Source organism: Lissotriton helveticus, chromosome 12, assembly GCF_964261635.1.
Source record: "Lissotriton helveticus chromosome 12, aLisHel1.1, whole genome shotgun sequence".
Classification (NCBI taxonomy): Eukaryota; Metazoa; Chordata; class Amphibia; order Caudata; family Salamandridae; genus Lissotriton; species Lissotriton helveticus.
The window spans coordinates 723,698,787-723,713,708 of NC_136073.1; the positions used below are offsets into that span (position 1 = coordinate 723,698,787).

Consider the following 14,922-nt stretch of genomic DNA (forward strand, 5'->3'; position numbering starts at 1 on the left):
CTAAGGGCCACCATGGCTTTCAAATCTCTGATATTTGGTATCCACCTAGAGGAGATCATGAAATGTACATGCTGGTCATTGGAGTATGTTCTAAAGTGTTTCTACTTTAAGAATTTAATGAACAAGGCAAACATGTTTATTGTACTTTAAATGGGCATAATCCTCAAATTCCAGCCCTGACACAGAATGTAGAATATCCTAGCTTTTAGATCCAATAGTTTTCAATTCTATTAAGGGCACAGAGGCGAGGATTATCCCTCAAAGAGTTCTTACACTTGAAGGTGCTGGCTACAGACTTGTCCCACCCAGAATTTGCTGTGGCGGGTGGCATACTTTTCTAAATCAAGAATGGTAACTATGTTGTTTTTATTATCGAATCAGTTTCTTGTTGACTGATGATGTGGTGACTGTGATTCTTCATGTTTAACAATATATTCTATTCTAGGTTTATAAAATAAAGAAAGCATTTTTTAAAGAGATCAATTGGCTATATATGGAACATTTATTTGACTCATCAAATCCTGATTGCACTGCTCGGATGTGGTGTCACAAGGTTCTAAAACTCATGAGGCTTTTGGTCCTTTTGTTTCATGATGGCATTTATATTGTTGTTTAAATGTCTAAATTGCTTAAATAAAGAAAAGAAAGCATTTTCCTTGCCACAGTATCCTCAATCGAACTGGAAACTTTTAGGCGCAAAATCTAGGAAAATCAGCATTCAGTGTAGCATTTTGAAATGGTCACCTTGGAGCTACAGATTGAGTTATTAAATGAAACATTGTTGGAGTAAGAGTAAACGCTCACTCATTAATGCAAGGTAATTTATATTTCAGATTTTTACAGCTGCCAAATGGTACATAATGCTTCCCTCTGACCTGCAACAAACGTATGCTTCTGATTGCACGTTATTTCACTTGTGAGGAAACCATCACGTGGTACTGCCAATCTGTGAGTAAGTGGCATTGAAACATGAAATGTTCTAGTTCTTCATGTTGGAGAATGTTGGTAATTATGCCAGTCCTAAATTTGAACAAGCATTTGCAAAGCCAAGATGACTTGTTGTTGGAACCTAATGGCTTTGCCAATGGTTTTTCGTGATGCTGTACAGAATGGCTAAACTGGACAGAAAAATCCTACAAGGTCTACCATGTCATTTTGCAAGCGCGTACACCAAACATCTGTAGGTTTACAAAATGATGCACAATTCTTTTTTCCTTACCTTTCAATCCAAGTTAAATCGGTTAAAAGCTAAATGCATTTTTTTCTTTCTAGACTGGGCTAGGGGAAACAACACAGAAAGGTGGGAGACAGCAATACGGAAAGGTGGTGGGAAGCAAAAACTATGGCACAGAAAGAAACATAGAATGCCGGGTTGAAGGAAGAAGAACAAAAGGCATGGAAGGAAGTAACACTGAAGGCATGTAGGGTGGGGTGGAAGTAGCATGGATGGTGGGTACAAGGAAGCAACACGGAAAGGGGCGGGGGACAATGACTAACAACAGGGAGCATGAGGAACACAGATAGCAACACAGGGTGCAAGAGCAGAAGCAACACAACACAGGGGGCAAGAGCGGGATCAGCAACACAACACAGGGGGCAAGAGCGGGAGCAGCACATCATAGGGGGCAAGTGCGGGAGCAGCACATCATAGGGGGCAAGTGCGGGAGCAGCACAGAGAGGGGGGGAGAAGTATACAAAAGGGCAGCATGGAGAGAAAAGTAGCACACAGGAAAGAGAGCAGGGCAACAAAACAAGGGTGAGTGCAAGACATAGGGTGTGGGAGAAAAGTACATAGATGAGCCGAGCGAGAGCATTGCAGAGCATAGACAGCTGGAAAACACATTCACTCTCATTGTGGACTTATCTAAAAAGAAAAAAGTAGTGCCTGAAAATTAAGCAGTGAAAGGACACGAGTATGATCCAGGGGTGGGGCAAGAACAAGAAGGCAAGCCAACACAAGCTAATGAATGAAAAGTAAACAAATGAGAGTGAAAAAAAGCAAACCATGCGTAAGCAATGGCGAGCTCTAAGCTCACGGTAAGATGACAATAGATCTTTTCGCAGACAGCTTGAAGTGACTTGTGGGCAAGACCTAAAAAGAAGCAATTGTATGCCCATTTTAGAGGATGACATGGGACGTGAACGATCACTAAATGGGAAGAACATCACAATACAGACTATCGACTAAAGAAAGACGAGTGATAACTCGTAGCACAGGCTCGAAATTAAAGACTACATAACTAGATGCACACGTCTTGCTCTAAAAGTTACGAGAACAGAGGACAACGACACTGTGCTAATAAAATGGAAGAGAAAAAAAAACGAAGGCACAGATCACCTACACTGTGAACATACATTAAAAGGGGAAGTCCATCGCTTACCCTACGCTGAAGGTAAACAGGGTCAAGGGGAAACACAAGACTCACTAATGAGAAAGTAATATTCAAGAACAATTGTATCAAAGACGACTTAACTCCGGATACATTTGCCTCTCCTCCGAAGAATGTTAATTAAAGGTAAATGGCCACATATAGCAGGAGCAATGATGCTGATGATCCTACAGACATAATGCTCACCCGGCATCGGAAGCAGGAAGAGGACCAATACAGCTGTGCAATGACACACCCAGCTCCATCTCCCTTTCGCATCTGCTGTCATCTTCCTAATACTCTTAGCAGTCATAGTTCAGTGCACTTCCGGCTTCGAAAACCCGGTTCCGGAAACAACCCCGCTTCTGTTGCTCTCTGGTGCTCGTCTTTTGTTTCAGTGAGCACTTTGCTCTTTCGTCCCTCTTCTATGTCAACAACCCAGGAACTACACGGAAATAAAGAGACCCTGGAAACAGACAAGCTCCGAAGACACCGTTTCCCTCTGCGAAGCGGGCGTCCATCTTACATTGCAGTAGATTGATACTAAATTTGATCAAGCTTCACATAGAAATTACACTTTCCAAAGACTTTTTATCAAGGCGCCAAATTATTTATATATATATTTTTAATTGATTATAATGTGTATTTTATGATTCTTTATCTTCTTTAATATCGACCCATATCAATTTACGCGGCTGCGTACATTTTCAGAAACTACTTCAGTGTCATTGATTTAAATTAAATACGTCGCAAGTAATTAGGAGACATTGTGGCTTAGGTTACATTAAAGTAAAAAGAAAAGTAAATATTTACAAGAAATTCGTTACATTTGCATGATTTATTTATTAATCGCAGTATTTCAACGTTAATGTCCCTTGCATGCCTCCTTGCTCTGGGCATAGAATACTCGAAATAAGATTCATATGTGCCTTCATTCCTACAATGTATTTCTGCAACTTGCCCACATCTCATTTTGAAGACCACAACCTCTTCTTCTAAAGTCATAACCCAGCAGCCCAACAACAGACCCAATTTAGACAGGGCACCCCATTTTTTAGGCCAAATATAGGCTTAATGTTAGCTGCCTCACGAATAAAACTCGTAGCTGCCAAGGTTTCAAATTGATATGTGTGATTTTTTATAATTTCTGTGTAAAGCTGCCTCACGCCTAAAACTTGTAGCTGCCAAGGTTTCAAATTGATATGTGTGAATTTTTCATGATTTCAGTGTAATAATGAGTGACATTTCAACGACTATGAGTGACACTTTCTCGCAAGCAAAATCAAGTCACAATCGAAGGTGAACAAGTCCTATCGAAGGTGAACAAGTCCTGGCGAAGTTGAACTTTATCCATTTAGGGAAATTGGTAGCCTGTAAGTGGTCTGTGTGTAGCTGCCACGTTTTCAGACTGCTTATGTGTGAGATTTCCAAGGTTTTAGTGATCTTATGAATGACATTCTACTGCCCTAGGTGTGACAAAATGAGTGACACTTTCTCACCAGTAGAAATAAGCAATGAAGTCCATATTGACAGCTAAATGTCACACATTACCACCTCTGCTTTAATATACATCAAGGGGGCAAACAAGTTCTACCGGACTACATATCCCAGAATCCTTGGTGGTCATGTGATGACTTTTGACACGCCCAGTTGAGGAAGTAAAACTACAGTGTTTGACTCCGCGCGTTACCTCCCCTTACAGCCAGAGGGACGCTGGAAGTACCGACGGACAGGTGAGAGACACGCTCTGCTTGCCTGTCTGTCAGCAATCCTTGCTAGCAGGATGAGATTGTGCGCGCTCGCCACCAGTGTGCGCGCCGTCTATCCATTGAGCGCTGCTGCCTCTGTAGAGATTAAGTCCACAGCGCGGTAAGAGCTAATTGACTCACTGCGGACCAGAGCTCTGTATTATCAGTTGAGCGCTGCTTCCTTTGTGTAATTCAAACCCACAGCGCGGCTATAGACATCTGATTTAAGGCGCACTAGAGCTTTACATTGTTTATGGGCATTATTTATCTGGTTGCTCTCTCGCGTTAGGCTGCTGTTTAAAACCCATACGCGAGCAGAGCTTGAAAAGCGCTGCTGCCTGTGTGTAATCCAAACCCACAGCGCGGCTATAGACATCTGATTTAAAGCGCACTAGAGCTTTACATCGTTTATGGGCATTATTTATCTGTTTCCTCTCTCGCGTTGGGCTGCTGTTCTAAACCCACACGCGAGCAGTGCTTGAAAAGCATTTATGTATTTATGTGCCTACACTTTGACTAGACAACGGAAAGTGCTTTAATAAAATTGCTAGAGTGTTCAAGCTGAAATTAAAATACAGCCTCACAAGCAGGGATTCTGTCACGATGTATACTAGTGGCAGTTCTCTAATGACTCAGCGATATATGCATGAGAAATCATAAAATGAGGCGCAGGCGAACCTCTTACCTCATCATTTTTTGGGAACTGATATGCTTGTTCTTTGCATTGTCCTAATCGCCATTAAACAAATTTCCAGGCCATTAAGGGTCTGTTCCTTGCCATTTGTTCAACTGCGGCCAAAGCCCAAGCCTGGGCTTTTTGGCTTTTTTGACCTACTACTACCACCAGTACAAGTTGTGATTAAGTGTGAAGTCAGCTGCTCGCTGACGTGTCTTTGTATGTCTCTCTCTTTCCACTAGAGCGGTGCTTCAATTACCTGAGCTGTTTGCCAGGTGAGGTGAGGCAGTACTCTCCTGCACAATATGGTAAGTGGGAGTTCTACTACATATCATATGTAGGTATTGTAGTTATATGTAGTAACTAAAACACTACCAAGAGGATTGCTTTATAAATTCTCTTTTCAGATATGGTATACCATGTAAATGTTTTGGATACCGTAGATATACTAACTATATGTTTCTTTCCCTTGTTTTCGACTATGTTTGTTCTCCTTCGGACTTCACAGCTGGGAGAATGATCCTTCACTAATACCCAGGTGATACCTTTTCCTTTTTTCATATTTTCTTTACACAATATTAGCAGTAGCGACACAGGTCCTGAAGAATGCAGTGGATACCAGTGTGATCCGTAATTCCTGCTGAAACATGTCGACCAACCTGTTGGTAGCTATTAGTTAAAACTACCAATTTCGCTCTTTTTAAGTCTTAGAGACTCTGTGGTCTCCAATAAATAAGTACTTTCCTCAGAGCCATCTAATTTTAAACATCACTACTTTGCACCTTTGCACTATTTCACTTTTCCTCGCACTGCTTTTCAGTAGCCCCCTGCGACCCAGATATAACATCACTGGTTCCCATGTTGTCATTTATGACTAAACTCTTTTCCTATCCTTCATGGTTAGAAGGAACCCACATGATGAAAAGGGCGCCCAGGAAGAGCTACTGATGGGTATTTTTCAATAACTATGAATGATGTACCCGGTCTAGTGAACTAGTATCACTACTTCCATCACATAGTCGTCTCTTGTGAATTCCATACCTCTTGACCCTCCACTATTTTTTGTATTGTGTCTAGTTACTTTCGGGGAATGTAGTGCTGAGTGGTCATTAAAAATCTATCCCTGAGACCCAAACCCATTCTGATTTGTTTGAGGCAAACAAGTTCTCCCAATATTCTTTTGTTGTTCAAAATCTCCTACTTTCCCATTTAAAAATGTTGGCATGTATCCAAAACCTAATCTGTAGGTCATCTATTAAGGCTCAGTCCAATAACCAACGATAACTACTGACAAAAACCTCTAACCATATATTCCGGAGCTACGTGTTACCTGGGTATTGTTCTTCAACCCCTTCTCTGGGATAGTAAGCACTTTATGAATGTCATTACAAATCAATACAATACAATGTTTTTAATAGCTATCTATCTGTGACACATGAGACACTGGTTGCAAGAACACCAACTCTATTTCCTTCAATGTGAAATTCCAGACTTGGGGTGTACTTTCAGAAACAACAGAGCCTAGGTTATACAGAGTAACGGGCATAGGACAGGCACCGATGTTGGGTAGAAAAGATGGCTACGCGTCACCAGTGTTACAGTAGAATTATTAATTAAAATAATTTTCATCAGTTGTCATTTGAACTAGGCATAACTACGGCAGCAAAACTAATTTACTAAGCCTTTCTCTGTTTCCACTGACAGCGGAGGACAAAGTGGCTTTAAAAGTTGTATGGAAAGTTTCCTTCCTGCATGTTTTTCTCTCTTCTTTGTTACCCAGGGGGTTCTTTTGTGTTTCGTTTACTTGTACTGAATAAAATGTATTAATTAAGTGGTGTGCCTTCAAAGGAAGTCATGTTCGAGATATTCTCAGAGATGTTGCAATAATCAAGGCTTTTGCCACAACGATTTGTTAATCCAGTTTTAAATGGTTTCTTTTTTAACTGTGCTATGTCATTTTCCTTTGTATGTAGGGTAAAATGGATTACAATTTATTAATATTTAGGCGGTCTCCAGAGTAGCCTGTTTTGCATATCACAATTTTGACAAAGTTGATTGGTTTTGTCATGTAATGTTATTAGTTCTGCCCTATGGTGCTACTTCACACATTGGTGAGAGTGTGGTTTCATACTACTCTGAACCTCTAGAATGTTACTTATTGTGGACGTGTGCCACAACTTTTGCACGCTTTAATGAAAGCAAACTATATGACAGTCTGCCATTTGATATTGTACTTAGACTTTTCTCACCTTTTAAACTGAATAGTCTCGATGTCGGACAGTTATTTGATTCTGTACTTAGAATATTTTTTTTAATTCTACCTATTGATTTATTGTGCAGGTTGACCTTATGTTGAAACCTTTTTATAATTATGAATTACTTGAATGAATTAAATTGTCTAACTAACTATGTTTTTGCTCTCTCTGATGATGCATTATTTTGGATAAACCGTCATAGTTATAACTTCAAATATTGTCCGGTGCAGATTTTCTTTATTTACCTTAGGCCATCTTTCCTTGGGACTCACTCATCCAAACCTGCATATTGGCCCTTTTAAAATTTATTGGTAAAAGGCGCAAACACCAGGAGACCACTTTTCCATTCCTGGACTTTTCTTTAGCATATCATTGTTATCAGGTATGTTGTTACAATAGGCTCAAATAAAATTAACAGTACAACAACTCCCAGAATGGGATGATTAGTGAAAGCAAAACCATGAGCCGAAAAAGTTGTTCCTGGGTGGAACGGAATGATCTGGTTGTCCTAAATTTGGGGGTGCGATCAGCCAAGTTTTCCTGCTCGCTCCAAACTCAATTTTTTACTGGCTAAACCTCTTCCCTCAGCTTACAAACTAGAATATCTTGTTCAGAGCAGAAACAAGTACTGATGTGATCTGAACAGCAATGACATCTGTGAAATGAGAACTTGGAAGAATCACTTGTCACAAAAAGAAGATATTGGCCAGTGGCTACACTAGTTCATCCAGAAATGGGAGCCACACCCTTGTCTCAGAAGTCTCTTGGTAGCTAGCATTCCTCGATGACTGTTGTGAGGAGGCTTGCCACTTTTTTCAGGGAAAAATATTGGCCCTTTATACTTGTGTTTAAGTGCTGGAAGGGCCAAGAGATGGTCCTTAATCATAGTTAGGGCCTGTTGACGATCTTGGCGGATGGGATACTCCATCACAAACATGATAGACATCCCGTCCGTCATATTACAAGTTCCATAGGCTATAATGGAATTTTAATTTGGCAGATGGGATATTCATCACATTTGTGACGGAGTAACCCTGTCCACAAAGATCATAATCAGGCCCTCAGTGTGTAATAATTTCTATTATTTTCTAACATATCAAATCTTCTTCTATTTGCTTTAAATGACATATAGGAGTAGACTGGCAGCTCTAAAGTACATTAGATGAAGTCTCATCTTATGTTTGTTGCTTTAACTTTATAGTGCACAGGGGGAGGACAGATTTTGAAGTTTTTTAACCTGTCTTGGTATGTAGATAGAGGCCAGGTCGGTGGCATAATGGCCAGTGCCACAACCTGTTGTCTCATTACTCAGTGGATGAGCAGGCAACTTCACAAAAAATAAACCTTTCTTTGAGATGCAAGATCACCTTGCAAATTCAGAAATGCACACAGCTTGCAAAGGCTACATCACTGGCACAAAAATTCGATCTGTTGACGATCTCTCCACTATTAGGAGTCAACCGACTCAGGCACTGCATGAAAATTGGGATCATTCTGTGACAACTTGATGATGTCAGCCTCAGCCAGGGTCACAGAGGGAGATTGTTGGGTCACATATATGTGCTGTATTCTTCGGTGATGTACAAAGTGGTATCCAATTGGCCAGAGGGAGGCTGGAGAAAACATCAGAAGGTTTTTGATCTTTTCCAGACTGGATTATTTTGAAACCGTAGACTTGTAGTCTCAGACTCTCTAAGCCAGTGGGCATCCTGGCATTGGTGTTGCTAAAAATGTACACAAGAGCTTGATTATCAGCCACAATTGTAAAAGCCTTCCAGTAAACACATAATTGGAAATGTTCTCAGGCCCATACAAGTACTAAACGTTCCTTCTCTGTTTGATGGTACTTCTTTTCTGACTATGGCTAATGCGTATGGCATCCAGTGATTCACCTGCGTGCCTCCAGATCAGGAACAAGCTGGAGCAAAAAGATGCTATCACCAAGTCAACTAGTATTAATGATTAACTCTATGTGTAGGGATTCGTCAAAGTAGGCATGTTCTCTGTCTTTGCAATGTGGGACTCAGTCATTTCAGAGGCAGTCTGGTGATCTTTCTTAAAAGATCTTACAGTGGTGTGATAATAGAAAAGCAAAATCCTGAATGTATCTGGCGCAATAGTTGGCCATGCCCAGGAAGAATCTGAAAGCGGACGCATGGTCAGGAGAAGGCATAGAGGTGAAGTCATCAACCTTGGCAGAATCATGAAGCATGCAAAAACAACAATTGATGGACAGAATGCAGAACAATGTCATACATTCACCCCAGTACAGAGATCTGGGCCTAAATCCATCGTTTTTTTGCACTCCACACCACATTTGAATATAGCCATGTCTGAACTGGGGTGGCAGAGTGGGCTAAAGAACGGTGATGGATCAAACCCAGATCTTTTGACTGGGTGTGAGTGTTTGATTGGTTCAGATGCTCCGTCCATCACCACCCCCTTTTGTACCGCTTTGGCCGCCATAAGTGTGGCAGGGTATGCTCAGACGTGAGTCCCTTGCTCACTTTGCCACTGGATTCAAGCAAGCCGGGCTGTAGACGGCTGGAATGCCTGAAACCGGTCCTCGGAAGCTTGTTTCCGGTCCAGGGAAGGCATGGCTTGGCAGTTCGGGCTGGACTGTTCCCATGAGGCACAGGGTCAGACTGATTTGCATATAGCCATGTCTGAACTGGGGTGGCAGAGTGGGCTAAAGAACGGTGATGGATCAAACCCAGATCTTTTGACTGGGTGTGAGTGTTTGATTGGTTCAGATGCTCCGTCCATCACCACCCCCTTTTGTACCAGAATCATGAAGCATGCCATGCCTAGAAAAATGTGTCCATGTAATTTGAGTGAGCGGTTGCAGAAATTACTTTTATTCTTCTTTAACTTCAGATGAATTTCATGAGAAGCACAGCAAACTGTGCCAATGGTATCATCGTGCTCTTCTTTGGTCTACCTAAATACAAATAGGTCTTCGCTATAGATCAGGGAGGTTGAGAATCCATTTTAATTCTCTTCCTCCACTTCTGATGACACATAAAAATAAAGGAGTTTTTTATTTTTAAAGAGGCCCAAATGGGGGAAATTTTTTTTAACATGACCAAAAGACTGTTTCAGCTTATGGTTCACCTTAAAGAAAAAGTTGGCACCATTCATTTGATTAATTATGTCCTTAGTTTAGAGAGTGAGATACTTCTTTAACTGCACATCCGATATGTTTGACGCAGGTTAACATATATATATATATATGAATCTGTACTACAGCCAGTCTGGGAATAATATGTGAAACTCATGACGTTCTTCTGTTTAGCATTTAACATCTGTAACTAGTGTCAAATAGAGAGAAAAAATACAAATAAGAGGGGCTGATGTATTGCCAAGATTGTGGAATATGCACTACCCGCCATGTGAGAAAAGTCTTACAGAGCGTTACAAAATATGCAGTATAGGTCTACATCCAGCACACATGTCCTTGGCACTGCATAAATAACACATAGAACATCATTCTCCATCTCTCACAAAGGTTCATCAATCAGTATAGTCATTCTACATAACCCACCACATATTTACATAGATCATGGTTATTTGCAGTCTTCAAGGATTTACAGACTGATTAATGTGCAAGTGTTTCTATTGATTCCTCACCATGCCTGTTGAAACAGTTCTTCTATATCCGTGCCTTCCAACAATACACTGGCAATTACATGAATAAGCATTGGCAAAGCCAATAGGTAACACCTTATTGTGAGTGTCAAAATGCTGGTTTTCCAAATGCTTAATTGTGATCCCTTGTTAAAAAAGTAAAAGACAAATGCACTTTTGAAAATTCTGGCCAAAAAGTAAACCCATGTCTTAAGGTGTCTTGAAACTGAAAATTGATTTTAACATTTTCAATCTTTATCAACAGCATGATTATTTGTCAGATACTTTTCACATAGGAAACTCTAAACATCATTGAAAAAAGCCTATTGCATGCGATCCAACTTAAAAATAACAAAGAGGACTAGTTATAGATACTTAAAAGAACATAAGAGCTGTCCGAGGCTGTGAATAAGGAAGTGTCAAAATTGAAAAAAAGCACAGGTGCACCATAAATTAGAAAAATGCTCAAACAATACAATCATCTCAAAAGCACAAATAGTGATGTCCAGAGGACTGGTTTGTTTGGATGATTTATTTATCAACAGAAAGAAAATGAACAGCCGACGCGTTTCGTCCCAGATGGGACTTCTTCAGGGCTGTATTTACAAAAGAGAAAACATAAACATACAATTAAAAACTTGGACCATTAAATAACTCAGCCGAGCATAAAATAGTCACAATTTTAAAAAACATTGTGAGAATGTCATACAGAGTACAATTTTAGTTTGCTACATTCCTGAGCTTGTCTAGTCAGCAATACCCCAGGTAAACATTGGTATAAGGTACAATACTTTAAGGGTGAAACTTATTAATCGAACGAAAATGCAATATGGACGGATACATGTTTAGAATTACATTCCTAGAGAAAATCTCAAGGATAGGATGGATGATAAGGAGTAAGTAATCAAGCATCATCTATCAATGATGGAAAAATGACAAGTGAAGTATCATATGGTCACCACTAACAATTGAGAGAAACAGAACCACACCTACCAAGAATCGAACATCAAATCCTTGGCGGTGTGTAGAGGCCAGAAGGTTGCAGTCCGTTTTAAAATTTCTGTTCAGAGACTAGGTAAAGGAGATAAGTAAAAGAGTGAGAAGAGAGGGAAGGAAATTCTAATCAGAAAACACCTAACAAATTCAAAGCTTAGCCAAAAGATCAGTGTCAAGAAGACTGAGACAAATGAAAACAAGCATTAGAAATGCAATCGGGCTCGGATTTATTTGAGTTTGAGCTAATGGCATTGTAAATGCCAATGTATTGTTGCTATGTGTTATGGAGTGTGTTCATGTGGTGTGTACTGCCAGTGATTTCATTGTGAGTGTGAGAATATTGCACCGTTACTGCCTGTGTTGTCCTTCTTGTGAGTTTGAGAAGCTTGCACCTCTGCTGCCTGTGGTCTCCTTGTGAGTGTAAGAAGCTTGAACTGCTGCTGCCTGTGATGTCCTTCTTGTGAGTGTAAGAAGCTTGCACTGCTGCTGCCTGTGATGTCGTTCTTTTGAGTGTGAGAAGCTTGCACAGCTGCTGCCTGTGAGTATGAGAAGAGTGCATCTCTGTGCTGTGCCTGTTCTTTATAAGGGACTCTTGCTCTGTTGCTGCTGCTGCTTTGGCACAGTACCTGCTGTGAGTGTGTGAGGGAATCTTGCACCGCTGCTGCTTGTGATGTCCTTCTTATGAGTGGGAGAAGCTTGCACCTCAGCTGCATGTGGTATCCTTGTGAGTGTAACAAGCTTGCACAGCTGCTGCCTGTGATGTCCTTCGTGTAAGTGTGCACTGTCATCGGTAGCATGTAGAAATGCACTGTCATCGCTAACCTGTAGATATGCTCTGTCAATGCTAGCCTGTAAATATGCACTGTCATCGCTAGCCTGTAGATATGCATTGGCTTCAGTAGCCTGTAGTTATGCACTGTCATCGCTAGCCTGTAGATATCCTCTGTCATCGGTAGCTTGTAGATATGCACTGTCATCGCTAGCCTGTAGATATGCATTGGCTTCAAAAGCCTGTAGATATGCACTGTCATCGCTAGCCTGTAGATATGCTCTGGCATCGGTAGCCTGTAGATATGCATTGTCATTGCTGGTCTGTAGATATGCACTGTCATTGCTAGCCTGTAGATATGCACTGTCATCGCTAGCCTGTAGATATGCCTGTTATCGCTAGCCTGTAGATATGCAGTCATCGCTAGCCTGTAGATATGCATTGGCTTCACTAGCCTGTAGATATGCACTCTCATCGCTGTCATTATTTCAGCCACTCTAGGGCATCACCTCTAGAATTCACTGCATTACAGCCACTGTAGTGCAACTCATTGTGGGTCACTCTCTTAGTGCTGCGAAGAGAAGCAGCGCTTGTTAAATCAATGCAGTAGTTCCACCCTTAGGAAGCACCTCATGTAAAGTGGTAGTGGAGAGTGGTAAGTGGTAGTGGAGAGTGGTAGTGGAGAGTGTTAGTGCAGAGTGGAGAGTGGTAGTGGAGAGTGGCAGTGGAGAGTGGTAGTGGAGAGTGGTAGTGGAGAGTGGTAGTGGAGAGTGGTAAGTGGTAGTGGAGAGTGGTAGTGGAGAGTGGTAAGTGGTAGTGGAGAGTGGTAGTGGAGAGTGGTAGTGGAGAGTGGTAAGTGGTAGTGGAGAGTGGTAGTGGAGAGTGGTAGTAGTGAGTGGTAGTGGAGAGTGGAGAGTGTTAGTGGAGAGTGTTAGTGGAGAGTGTTAGTGGAGAGTGTTAGTGGAGAGTGGTAGTGGAGAGTGGTAGTGGAGAGTGGTAGTGGAGAGTGGTAATGGAGAGTGTTAGTGGAGAGTGTTAGTGGAGAGTGTTAGTGGAGAGTGTTAGTGGAGAGTGTTAGTGGAGAGTGTTAGTGGAGAGTGTTAGTGGAGAGTGTTAGTGGAGAGTGGTAGTGGAGAGTGGTAGTGGAGAGTGGTAGTGGAGAGTGTTAGTGGAGAGTGTTAGTGGAGAGTGGAGAGTGTTAGTGGAGAGTGGTAGTGGAGAGTGGTAGTGGAGAGTGTTAGTGGAGAGTGTTAGTGGAGAGTGGTAGTGGAGACAGCACACAGCACTCTGCCCTCAACAGCACTCTGCCCTCAACAGCACTCTGTCCTCAACAGCACACAGCACTCAACAGCACACAGCGCTCAACAGCACACAGCACTCAACAGCACACAGCACTCAACAGCACTCTGCCCTCAACAGCAATCTGCCCTCAACAGCACACAGCACTCTGCCCTCAACAGCACTCTGCCCTCAACAGCACTCTGCCCTCAACAGCACTCTGCCCTCAACAGCACTCTGCCCTCAACAGCACTCTGCACTCAACAGCATTCTGCACTCAACAGTATTTTGCACTCTGCCCTCAACAGCACTCTGCCCTCAACAGCATTCTGCACTCTGCACTCAACAGCACTCTGCCCTCAACAGCATTCTGCACTCTGCACTCAACAGCACTCTGCACTCAACAGCACTCTGCACTCAACAGCATTCTGCACTCAACAGCATTCTGCACTCTGCACACAACAGCATTCTACACTCTGCACTCAACAGCACTCTGCACTCAACAGCACTCTGCACTCAACAGAATTCTGCACTCAACAGCATTCTGCACTCAACAGCATTCTGCACTCAACAGCATTCTGCACTCAACAGCATTCTGCACTCTGCACTCAACAGCACTCTGCACTCAACAGCACTCTGCACTCAACAGCACTCTGCCCTCAACAGCATTCTGCACTCTGCACTCAACAGCACTCTGCCCTCAACAGCATTCTGCACTCAACAGCACTCTGCACTCTGCACACAACAGCATTCTGCACACACAGCACTCAACAGCACACAGCACTCAACAGCACTCTGCCCTCAACAGCAATCTGCCCTCAACAGCACACAGCACTCTGCCCTCAACAGCACTCTGCCCTCAACAGCACTCTGCCCTCAACAGCACTCTGCCCTCAACAGCACTCTGCCCTCAACAGCACTCTGCCCTCAACAGCACTCTGCACTCAACAGCATTCTGCACTCAACAGTATTTTGCACTCTGCCCTCAACAGCACTCTGCCCTCAACAGCATTCTGCACTCTGCACTCAACAGCACTCTGCCCTCAACAGCATTCTGCACTCTGCACTCAACAGCACTCTGCACTCAACAGCACTCTGCACTCAACAGCACTCTGCACTCAACAGCATTCTGCACTCAACAGCATTCTGCACTCTGCACACAACAGCATTCTACACTCTGCACTCAACAGCACTCTGCACTCAA

At 42.3% G+C, this 14,922-nt stretch overlaps 1 protein-coding gene across 2 annotated transcripts in view; it reads right to left on the bottom strand.

The window, feature by feature from the left end:
- Positions 1-2,713, bottom strand: part of NCSTN (nicastrin) — a 156,179-nt gene extending 153,466 nt beyond the window's left edge. For both annotated transcript variants that reach the window (XM_078669750.1, XM_078669749.1), the window contains exon 1: positions 2,577-2,713. In XM_078669750.1, coding sequence (XP_078525876.1) covers positions 2,577-2,682 — 106 coding nt within the window. In that variant the 5' untranslated portion in view covers positions 2,683-2,713. The remainder of the gene's footprint in view (positions 1-2,576) is intronic.
- Positions 2,714-14,922: the final 12,209 nt, after the last annotated feature.